General features: G+C 39.1%; 1 protein-coding gene across 4 annotated transcripts in view; it reads right to left on the bottom strand.

The window, feature by feature from the left end:
- The window catches only part of SHANK2 (SH3 and multiple ankyrin repeat domains 2), a 621,242-nt gene that overhangs the window by 221,462 nt on the left and 387,029 nt on the right, over positions 1 to 12,751 (bottom strand). For all 4 annotated transcript variants that reach the window (XM_034769724.1, XM_034769725.1, XM_034769726.1 and 1 more), the window contains one exon: positions 849 to 924. In XM_034769724.1, the coding sequence (XP_034625615.1) occupies positions 849 to 924 (76 nt within the window). The remainder of the gene's footprint in view (positions 1 to 848; positions 925 to 12,751) is intronic.

Genomic DNA, 12,751 nt, shown 5'->3' with positions numbered 1-12,751 from the left:
AGGATGCTAAGAAAGTTGGGTGTCATCTTATGTTGCTAGCAAATATTTTTTAAATACTTGCCGCATGAAGCTGTGTCTTCATTAAATTACAGCATTTCAGAACTTATGAATACACTGGTTTAGGCAGTGCATATTTCTTTAAAAAATAATCCTAATTAGAGAGTCAGGACAGGAGAGTGGAGAGCCATCATACCAGGGAAAAATTAAACATTTTCAATATGCCACCATTATTTTCCCAACACTATGGTAAAAGAGAAGATTGGAGTTTCTGTGCTGCAAGATCACCCTCCCTGCCAGAAGTTGGTCATGCTCATGGTGTGTGTGGGAGGGGAAACCCTGTTTAAACAAACAGATACTTATCAGAAACAGCAAGTAAAAAAATCCCACAATTTACATCTAAACTGATTTCTACTCAATGTTGCTTCAGATGGAGAAACACCCCTTAAAACAACTAAATATGAGAACCTATTTCATGGCCCTCTTGCCAGGGTTTGTGATCCTGTAACCAGATACTGTTCCATTTACACTGCAAAGATCATCATCAAAGGGCACAAAGGGATCTTTGATTCTGCAAAGCACAGAGTATCTTGAACTCCTACCGATTTCAGTGGCAGTTGGGAACACTTGGCACCTAATGGAATAGCGCCTTAATTACCTCCCTCTTTAGAGAGACTGCAGCACTAAAGTAGATTGAGTTGCTCTGGCTGAGTTTTGAAGACCCAATTCCTACCTGAATTATATGTTGTTATAATCCTACATTTACAAAAGATGTAAAGAGATTAGTTTTTTTAAGCATAAAACAAACTTCTGTAATCCAAATATTACTAGCTAAAAGGAAGGCATCTTACCTTAAAGCATCAAAGCTGTCATATGATCCAACTGTGTAGTGTCTAAACAGTTTCTTTGTTCTATCCGTTCGAGTTTCTGCATAAAGATGGAAGATACAAAACTTTTAATAATACTTCTATACTTACAAAATGAAAAATAATCTAGTGCTCTTTTTATTTGTAATTTGAAAAACAAATTTTATTTTCTCTGTTTTATATTAATACAAACCACTGGGAGTATCTCAAAGTATGGTCTCAAGTGCTTCAGGTGAGAAAAATGTTTATTTTGCAATTGATAAAATATAGATATTCCACATCACTCATACACACGGAGTACAAGATTAGTAGTAATTTTTCTTCGAGTGCATCACTTACAAGAAATTTTCCTTACTCAGAAAGATCAGATGCTGCAAGTTACTTGACAAAGCTGTCCACATCTGTAAACTCCTGACAACCAATCTTAATCTGATTTTTCCCCTAGGTTGGGCTATAAATATCAACCTTCTTTTGAGGAGGAGGAGGAGAATGCAAAATAGTAATTTTGGACTTTGGGACCACAATCAAAGCCATTTGAATAACTATCAGTAAGAAAATGGGGGCAGAAGAAGAGATATGTGTGCTCTCATCCATCATTGCCAAGCAAATCACACAAGAAAACAACATCATCAGTGTGGAATTTGTACCCCCTTTATATCTATAAAAGAGATAACACTGTTGGAATATAAAAGGTCTTAAAAGGGATGAAGCATAGCAATATAACTGCCAAAAAGCCATTTGAAAAGTCAGCCATGTTACACCTTGGGAGACACTTTTGTGAAAAATATATAAAACCTACAGACAGAGGTGGTAGCATAAAACTCATCTTCAAGACCACAAACTCTTTTTTCAAATAAATCCCCCTTCCACTTTTCCAAACCCTATTATCACATTAACATTGGTTTAATGTTGATAAAAGTTTAAGAAAAGATTTAAATTTAGCATCACATATACAAAATAATGTGTAGTTGTTCTCTGAAGATGTACAGCAAAACCTATCAATAAAAAGGAGGTTTTTTAAGTACATCAGTAACATCCTAAATTGGTATTAGTCCATTACTAGATGGAAATAGTAGAATTATCAATAATAATGCAGAAAAGATAAATGTTCAATAAATATTTCTGTTCTGTATTTGGGAAAAAGGTGAAATAATCATATCATATGATACCACTTTCTCCATTCCACTAGTATCTCAGGGGAATACTATACAGCATCTCCTAAAGTCAGATATTTTAAAAAATCTTGCACTCCAGGGCTCTTAAAGGGCTGGCTTAGAAACTTGCTGGACCATTAATGTTGATGTTCAAAAAACCTCGGGGCACTGCAGAAGTTCCAAAAGTCTGGGGGGAAAAAAGCTAATGTTGTGTCAATATTTAAAGAGAGTAAATGGGATGACCAGGGTAATTATAGGCCTGTCATCGATCCTGGGCAAGATAATGGAGTGGCTCATAAAAGACTCAGTTCATAAAGAATGAAAGGAGGGTAATAATAATTAATGCCAATCAACATGAGTTTATGGAAAATAGATCCTGTCAACCTAATTTGATACCTTTTATGAGATTACACATTTGATAAAAGTAATAGTGTTGATGTAATATAATTAAACTTCTGTAAGGCATTTGAGTTGGTACCACACAACATTTTGATTAAAAAACTTGAATATAAAATTAACATGGCACATTAAATGGATTAAAACTGGCTAAATTATAGCTCTTCAACATAATTGTAAATGGAGAATCAAGTGGGTGTGTTTCTAGTTGGGCCCTGGAGGGATCGATTCTTGGATATTTAACATTTTTATCTATGACCCGGAAGGAAACAAAACCATTACTAATAAAGTTTGCAGATGACAAAAATTGATGGAGTGGCACAAATAAAGAGGACGGGTCACCAATATAGAGGGATCTGGATCAGTTGGTAAGCTGGGCTCAAGCAAATATGTATTTTCATATGGCTAAATGTATACACCTAGGAACAAAGAACATAGGCCATACTTACAGGATGGGGGACTCCATCCTGGGAAGCAGTGACTCTGAAAAAGGTTTGGGGACTGTGATGGATGATCCAGCTGAGCACAAGCTCCTACCGTGACACTGTGGCCAAAAGTGCTAATGCCATCCTTGGATGCGTAAACAGGGGAATCTTGAGTAGGAGTAGAGAGCATTTTACCTCAGCGTTTGGGACTGTTGTGACTACTGCTTGAATACTGTGCCCAAAAGAGCCACAAGAATGATTAAGGAATTAAAAAACATGCCTTACAGTGATAAACCAAATAGACTGAGCTCTGAGTCTAACAAAGAGATGGTCAAGGGATGATTTAATTAGAGTCTATAAGTACCTACGTGGGGAACAAATATTTAGTAATAAGTTCTTCAATATACCATGATCCAATGGCTAGAAGTTGAAGTTAGACAAATTTGGACTGGAAATAAGGCATACATTTTTTAAACAGAGAGGTTAATTAACCATTGGAATAAATTTACCAAGGATCATGACTGATTCTATATCACTGACAATTTTTAAATCAAGATAAGACGTTTTTCTAAAAAGATAAGACATAGCAATTATTTTGTGCAAGTTCTCTGGCCTGTGTTATACAGGAGATCAGACTAGATAATTAAAATAATCCCTTCTGACCTTGGAATCTATCACCATTTTTGGGGTCTGAAATCACATGTGATCAAAAGGAAATCTCATAGCTTAAAGTTCTAAATCAGGGATCCTGCAAAAAGTATCATCAAGCCACACCTGCAGAAGAGCTGCAGCAATCCCTAGTGCCTCCATTAGTTTCTTTCTAACTGAATGCAAGTCATAAAATATTCAAAAGCTACCAAAATATGTAATTAAGAGGTTAGGAAACTCATCTTTGTGGAGAGAATATTGGATAAGTGTTTATCTGTTGCCATATTTATTTTCAGAAAGAACAAAAATATCTGTATGTAGTTAATTTTTTTTTCTCCAAAATGTCCACAACTCTTGGAAACTACATAACTTCCAAGGAGATCTCTAAAATAAAACAAAATTTTAAATGATCTAGAGAATGGGACAGCCTATTCTCCAGCCTTGTGCAGAACAATTGTAGCTGTTTTCTAAGCAATGAGAGATTTATTTATTTTTATGGGCTCCGCTCAAGAGGGCTGGGTCATTTACTCCTGCATACAAGGGCCACTGTGATAGTCCACAGCCAATCAGCATAACCTACTAAAAAATCATGTAATGGAATAATTGTCAGGATGACATTTTGAGATATCAGGTTACAGAGCAACTTTAGAGTAGAGTGTTCAGCATGGTTATTATCCCCAGAGTACGTTGGGTTAGTTGCCAATTCCAAATAAGCCAAATATCTTGGAAATGAAACACTTTTGGGTGATTTTCAGTCACTACAGTTTGGTTTGGGAAAAACCCTCAGGTTTCCCTAAAGTTGTCCCTAAAACTACCACCACATTACAGTGACTTGATAATCTGTCACCCAAATTCAATACAAGAGTTTCTGTATAACTTGAGACCACCAAGTCCTCAGTGCTCACTAAGGTTGCTTCATACAGCCCATAGTTAACTACTAGATGATGTTTCCTTTTCAGGAAAGATTGTCCTTGATATTTGTGATCATTTATTGTACTTAGACCTGAGAAGACACTTTAGTCAGGTTTTATTTCTGTACCATATTAAAAGTAGTCAAGGACTAAACTTTGACCAAGGACTCTCAGCACTAATGCAGAAACTCCAGTTCCTGAGAGCACTTACTAGGTGGATTAAGCTTTGATTTAAAAAATGCTTTTCAAATTCAAACTATCCTAAAAGTTAAAAACAATTAAACCTATACACAGCTGTCTCTGCATTTTGAAATTTATCACACTTTTAAAAACAGAAAAAGGGGTGAAAGATTATGTACACAAGTGGACCAGTTCACAAGATATGTATGAAAAGTAGGCCATAAAGAGATAAGAAAAGTTTCATATAAACAGATGACCAGATTACCCCCTTCACCTGGAATAGTGACAGAGGAGAAAATCTCCATGGCTCTACAGTCCCCAATAAATTGTTTTGTTGGGGCCTGGTGTTTGTCTCCTCCCATGTCAACATGAGTTGGTGGTTCACCAGACAACTCATAGATTTTACTAAAGCTATATGTATCACCCTCATCCCAATGGTCCCTTTACCTGCCTCTGAAACTAGAACCCAGAGTGTAAAGAAGGCCTCACTGAAGAGTAAGAGCAAGCTACTATATTAACTTTTCAGTGGGATTCACCACTGGTTCCTGTGTGTGAGAGGAGCATGCAAGTAGTACACTTCAGGCTCAATCATGGCCCCAAAAGCTAGCTGAATGGTCTGGGGATGGAGGTAGGGAGGAGAATCCTTGAGGAAGATACACTCCCCTTTCACAGAGGAAAAGCTGTGAGTATAGCCTACAAAATAAACTGCCCAAAGCTATAAAGCTGGATTTGAAGTGTATTGGTAATAAGCTACAGGTGTGTACCATCGGAACAAGAGAAGACACTATTGTAAGGAATGTGATGTTTATGTATTATGCATTTGCCCCCAGGTGTACTTGTTAGCATATGTAGTTGATGACCTGCAGTAACCTTGAAGACTTCCCCAAAGAACAACTTTGAAGTCACCCACATATATCATGGCCTAGATACCAATGAGCAGATTTCTTTTGGAAACTGTACTGAACACCACAGAAAACCCTAATTATATAAAAAGGTAGGTGAGACTTCATGTGAAATCTATCCTTAGATCCCATTTATAATGTGTCACGGGCTGTTTCAGAAGCCAATTTGAGAGAGAATGAAAATCTGAAAACAGGACAAAACAGAAAATTTCAGCACTCTCAATACTGTTAGTTGAGTCTATTAAGGAGCCAGATGCTGCTGCAGGAAGCTATTTTCTACAGCATGATATTGTGGTTCTATCAACATATTCAAAGCAGATGGGAGGAAAGGCGAAATGCAGTAAGACAAATGACATTGTTCAGCTACTCCAATATGTGCGAACCAACAGGCTATTATATTCATTTTTGTGCTTTCCAATAGCATATTCACAAGGAACACTGGATTCCTAGGGGAAATACTTAGACTTACTGGTCTCCCATCCCAGAGTCCAGACACATGTTATGGACAAGGTGAACTAAATTTCCTGGGTGGATACATCAGCCGCAAAGTTCCGTGGCATCCCCCCGTCCCCTTACATATATCCATGTTCACAATCCAGTCTACCCTATTAGCCAGTATCAACAAAATAACTCTCTTTGTGGATTGAAGGGTTAGGAAGCAGTCACCACAATAAATTAGAGGCACAATAAATTAATCAAAGGGAGCCAAAAAACCTATAAGTAGTTGTACAACAAACAATTGTTCTGGATTCAGGCCAGAATTTGGGGCAGAAATGGATTTAGTGGCACTGATGGATTACCCCCTGCTGTCAATGGATGGAAGGCAGACATCCATTCTCAACCTCATGTACCTCTCAGAAGCATTAAACACCACCAATCATGAAATACTGCTGTCTACCTGGGAGGTGTTGCAGGAGTCCAGTGAACATGTTAAAATGATTCAAATCCTTCCTGGTGGGATGAGTCAAAGGGAAGGGAAGAGATGGGATAGGCATTTAGACCCTTCAGTTGTAGAATTCCACAAGGATCAGTTCTCACCAATCCTACTTAACAACTATATGTAGGTGTAACCCACACACCTTCTGGGTGTGATGTTCTGTCCATCTAGTGGCACAGAGACCACTTCCAGATTAATGAGTCTGCTTTACAGCCTTAGCTAATGGCCATATGGCTTTTAGCTCATGCAGTAGAGGCTCCAGAGACCCCAGGTTCAATCGTGTCCGCTGGTCTGTTGGCATTACAAATGGGGGCTCATCCCGGGATTTCAACTGGGAAGTCTCTGAAGGTCAGGATGCGCTTCTTCAGCTAGGGGAAGTATGTAACCCACACATCTTCTGGGTGTGGTCTTCTGTCCCATCTATTGGCACCAAGACCCCTTGGAGAGAGGGAGATTAATGAGTCTGCTCTAGAGCCTTAGCTAACGGCCATATAGCTTTTAGCTCATGCAGTAGAGGCTCATGCACTAGGCTCCAGAAATCCCAGGTTCAATCCTATCTGCCAACAACCGGGGTCTGTTGGTGTTACACGGGCACTAGGAGAACCACTAAGATGACAAGGAGTCAAGAGTGAGCAATATCCAGATGACACACAGTTCCACTTATCCTTCACCACATAAGACTATACTACCATAACCAAGATAGCCTGTGCTCAGATGAGATCAGCTCATGGATGAACAGCAGCTGGTTCAAGCGGAATCTCAGCGATACAGAAATTATGTTGGTAAACACAGGAAAGTAAAAAGGTTGTCTAAAGCTCCAGGATAAGGACAGTGGTCGACAACTCCATTCTTCAGGCACATTGGTAATGTCCACTGCAAGAGTAAAAGCTCATCTGTGCAGGACACAGAGCTTTCTTGGGGGCTGGTCCCAGTCTGTGGAGCAAACTTCCACAAGAACAAAGAACCATCAAAAGCCTCCTCACCTTCCAGAGCAAGGTGCACTTCATCGATTGTTCTTTCTCTAATACAAGTACTCAGCAGTATATACGTATAAACAATAGAAACCTACCAAATCACAACACTGCACACATTCTTTACCTTGGGAATGACATGAGAGAAAGAACAAAACACACACACACACACACCCCCCCCGAGGTTATTCATATCTTTTAATGCACTTCCGGAAGGCTCTCAGATAGTATGGTGATAAGGGCAGTATAATAGTCTGTATAGAATAAAATAATGTGACAAATTTATCCCTAGTCTATTGTCCATTGAAACCCATAGAGTTGCACCAAGAATGAGATACTCATAATACAGGATAGATGTGGTACAAACTTAGATTAATTTAGCCCATATTTAGTAAAGGGGAGATTTTACTGCTGAAGACAGATACCTATGGTACACTGCAGTATAAAGTCAAATGACAGTGTGATGTCACTAACATACAGGTTCAAAGAAATGAAGGTATTCATTGTGACAATGTGTGGACTGAGAATTTTGGCTCACTTCCCACCCAATGAGAGACAGCTGGGGAATACATGGATGTGGTTTCCACATGGATCTCCCACTATGCTAGCCTGATCACTGGGACAGAAGATTTCCTCCATAGCGGTCTCCCTACCCACCTCCATATTATGAAGATGCAGTCCTATTACTCACAGCAACGTTTGCCTCGGGAGCAAAGAATGATCTTATCCCTTAACTGGGATGTCCCTATGACACAGAGAGCAGCCAATGCCAGCCAAACTGGTCCTATTACAGTATTCTATTTTATATGGTTTTGGCGTATAAATAAAAAATAGTGAAAAAAAATATGCAGCAATTCCCTTTCTTTTCTTCCCCCTTCTCCTGTTAGCAGGGCATTTCAACAGCTGTGTGTTGGTTACCTAGGAAACTGCTGTGGGTTGATCTTTGATTGGATATGTTGTCAGACTGCTTGCCAGAGTTGTGGGCAGAGTTTAGAGTGGCAGACATATGCATGTGATGCATAAAGAAAGTAAATACTAGGCACCTTCATTTCTTTCTTGTGAGAGAGAGTTTTTAGGACTTTGGTTGTATGCTAACAAGCTAATTTATAGGAGGAGGAAATAGCTCTGCATTCTGTATGGAAGGGTTTCCCATACCCATACCCAACAAGCTAACATAGCCATTCCAAATCACCACTCATGAGTGCTAATCCTTTGTTGCTTAGCTGGCCACAATAAATTCAATGGCTTAGTGCCACCCCATTATGCACATTTTCTCCCCTCATATTGGTATCTGGGATATTTTGTAAGTGTGATATGTAATCACAGACACTCTATACTGTGGGCCAGGTTCTGGCCAGGTGCTGTGCATAGGTCTGTCAGAAGGTAAATAACTGGCAGAGATAGAGAACGAAGGCATCCACTGCCAGAATAAAGCCTCTTTGTGAAGAAGCCATTTACTGTCCCAAAAGGAAGGACAGTAGAGGGTGGTTCTTCAAAGTCAGGGCATGTGAACTGCATTGTTGTTGTTCATAGTTCAACAACGGATCCCGAACAACATGCAGGGGGCAGGAACAACCTATGCGTAGGAGCATAGGATCTGTTCAGATACCAGCCATAATTTGGACACTGATTTTGCAGCATGTACACATGTTCATTTTGGGTACCTTGCTTACTTAAACCAGAATTTACCCTATAGGCATATCACTCTTCATGGCACACAGTATTTTTTCAATTTCCTACAAAGTATGTATGCATGCCTATCATTCCCCCCCCCGGCAGTAAGCATAAGAAACCGTTTTAGACCGAAAGGAAAAATGTTACCAAAATAGGTATAATTCTGACTGAAGCAGCGCTACTCCTGCTAGAGTGTACCTGGGGAGTAAAGACGGCTAGCAGATTTGATAAAGGCCAAAAGTCATGCCTCAGTTCTTTACCCAGTTATAGCTTTTAAAGCTTTCAGTCAGGCCTACAGTGGAAACTTTTGCCAATGTAGCAATGTTGGTAAGGGGGGTGATTTTTGCAACATTTCTAAATTGACAAAAATCCTATTGTAGACGCATCATAAAAGTGCTTTTGCCTGTATAGCTTATTTTGCTTGGGGAACCAATATAATGCATTTTTATGTCAGTATATGCTGTGGTTACACTAAGAGGGTTATACCAGTAGAGCTATACCAACAAGACTTTTAAAGTGTAGGCTAAGCCTTAGAGGTTCACACCCAACGCTTGAATTTGGCCCTAAATGCCCAATGGTCTGATCATGCATCTGTTCCAAAATATCTTCAAAGCAACTAATCATGTAAGCATTGCAGGATGATGCCCTTCCAATATGTGGTCTTCAGAAGCAGGCCCAGAACTTCCCTTTGTCCTACACAGTATTCAGTGCAGTTTTGAAGCTAAAATAAATCAATCAGTTCTATAGGCAGCTTTCATATCAAGCAGAACCTGTCTAGCTTAGAGACTAAAATGTACCCCCACGTTATGCTATTTAGAAACCAAAACCTGCAGTTAGGTACAATGCAAGGTGATGGCTAATATCAGAGGAAACAAGGATTATCTTGAGTACTTCTTTGTGCAAATTTGAAGAAATAGCATTGTGACCTCTTTTGGGGGGCAAGATTCACTACGATTACTAATAGAGATAGTAAGGAGAGATAGTAAGAGCTCAGGAAGAAGTCATTTCTTTTAAAACAAAATTAAAGCTGGTCTTTTTTGACCACTGCAAAATCCTTTTAAGAAAAGAAACATGATTGCTTAAGTCAAAACAGATTATTTTAATTTTATTGAAACCTTAGTGTTCACCTCTCTTGGGCTCTCACATCTTAAGACCAGTTCTTCTTTAGACAGAAAAATGACAAAATTTTTAAAGGTATTTGAAGTTTTTTCGTTCGAAATAGACACAAAATGCTTGAAGCAAAACTACTTTCCTGCAATAGTGATTCCCTGGTTCTTCTGGAATTATGGATTTTAAATAAAAAACCATTGGTAGTACAATTTTGCATCCTAGATGGTGATTATTAGGACAAAGATTACTAGGATTATGGTGAATTGGCTTAATCACTGAAAATACTGAAAGGGACGATCAAATTTAGTGAATCATGGAGTTTGTTTGCAAAGGAAATCTTACACATACCATCTTATTACAAGGTAACAAATTAGACTTATGAAAAGGGCAACATCATCCTGGAACGATGGTAGAGAACAGTGGTTCAAAAATCTCTAGTCCATGGACCACCACTGGTCTGTGGATCCCATAGTGTTAACCGAAAACTACCAGTGCACTTAGCTCTCCTGCAAGTAGAGCTGGACAGGAACAAATTTTCCCATCACATGAAGATTTCAGATTTCAAAAATTCCTTGTTAGGACAAAACAGAGACCTTTCAAATTTTAGGTGCAAAACCAGAGACAACTCTCCCCCACATCCTCCCCAGAATAATCTGGAGGTTAAGAGATTCACTTCATTTCTGGAGAGAGAGCCAAGACTGACACATGGAATAGCCTGGTGGTTCAGGCACTCATCTGGAATGTAGGAGACTCAGATTCAAGTCTATGCTCTGAATTAGTGAGGGCCTAAACCCTAGGCTATTCTGTGGTTTAGTCTTGGTCTTTCTGCAAAAATTCTATCCTGGTCCTGAGACACCTTCCCAATGAAAGCTTTGTCAAAACTGATAGGTTTCCATGAAAAGTTTTGGTTTTGACTAATTGATATTATTGAACAACAACAACAGGTTCAACAATTTGCTCTAAAGAAGAAAGCCAAAAGTAAATTATAATACTTGCCTAATATTTTTCCATATAAGCAATTGTTATAGCATTAGCTTCTCTTCTTCCAATAATGTTCTGTGTTTTAAAAGAAAGATTACACAGCTGACACCAACAATTGGATGCTGTATGTAACAAGATTGACACCATGTTACTATTATGTTAACTCACACAGTTTCCACAGGTTTTGTTTTTTTCTGTGTTTCTTTTGTTTTGTTTTTTTATTTAACTTCACTTGCATTTATTTCTTCATAAGTAAATGCATGCAAGTATGAAAACATCAAAGATGGAACAAGTCTCTGGGATGGCTGTTGTTTCCTCACAAGGCCTTTCCTGTCTTAGGCAAACTAGTATTGACTCATTTGTGAACCACAAAAGGGACAAAAGGGTTTGCTTTTGAGTGGCTCTGAACTAGTTTACTTTGCTGAGTACTCACAGAGGGTGACATCTGGCAATTGCTCCTCTTTCCTGAGGGCTACCTCCTGTGGGTTTCTGTATTCTGTCATGTTAACAAAAGGGGTGATACATGCATGGAGGTCATTAGTTAGGGAGGAAGCATAAATTGTAGTATCCCCAGCAGACTGGAGTCTCCACTGAGTCAGCTGGAAGAATCAATTATATTATCCATGTAAGGAGAGAATCGGGCATGAATGAGCACTAGCTGTCTTTAATTCAGCCTATATAAGACTGAGGTGATGTTGGTTGGTTGAAGGAAGAAACTGGAGACATGGCAAGGGTTATTTCGCTTCCTTTGACTGAAGATGTATTATAATCTTTTAGCCTTCTGAGTATGCTGTAGGCTTTCTTGCTCATGAATAAATGCATTTTGGGTAATGGTTTATCTCAGATTCTAGGGATTATGTGGGGAATTGATTAATTGGTATAATATCTATGTCATTGCTGAGTAATTTAACTTGATCTGGGGGAGTTATCAAGTCTGATTACTAAGAACATAAGAACAGCCGTACTGGGTCAGACCAAAGGTCCATCTAGCCCAGTATCCTGTCTATCGACAGTGGCCAATGCCAGGTGCCCCAGAGGGAGTGAACCTAACAGGTAATGATCAAGTGATCTCTCCCCTGCCATCCATCGCCACCCTCTGACAAACAGAGTCTAGGACACCATTCCTTACCTATCCTGGCTAATAGCCATTAATGGACTTAACCTCCATGAATTTATCCAGTTCTCTTTTAAACACTGTTATAGACCTAGCCTTCACAACCTCCTCAGGTAAGGAGTTCCACAAGTTGACTGTGCACTGTGTGAAGAAGAACTTCCTTTTATTTGTTTGAAACCTGTTGCCTATTAATTTCATTTGGTGACCCCTAGTTCTTGTATTATGGGAATAAGTAAATAACTTTTCCTTATCTACTTTCTCCACATCACTCAATTTTATATACCTCTATCATATCCCCCCCTTAGTCTCCTCTTTTCCAAGCTGAAAATTCCTAGCCTCTTTAATCTCTCCTCATATGGGACCCTCTCCAAACCCCTAATCATTTTAGTTGCCCTTCTCTGAACCTTTTCTAGTGCCAGTAGATCTTTTTTGAGATGAGGAGACCACATCTGTACGCAGTATTCAAGATTTGGGCATACCATCGA

This window comes from Trachemys scripta, chromosome 4, assembly GCF_013100865.1.
Source record: "Trachemys scripta elegans isolate TJP31775 chromosome 4, CAS_Tse_1.0, whole genome shotgun sequence".
In the NCBI taxonomy this organism is placed as follows: domain Eukaryota; kingdom Metazoa; phylum Chordata; order Testudines; family Emydidae; genus Trachemys; species Trachemys scripta.
This window is presented reverse-complemented; position numbering and strand designations above follow the sequence as displayed.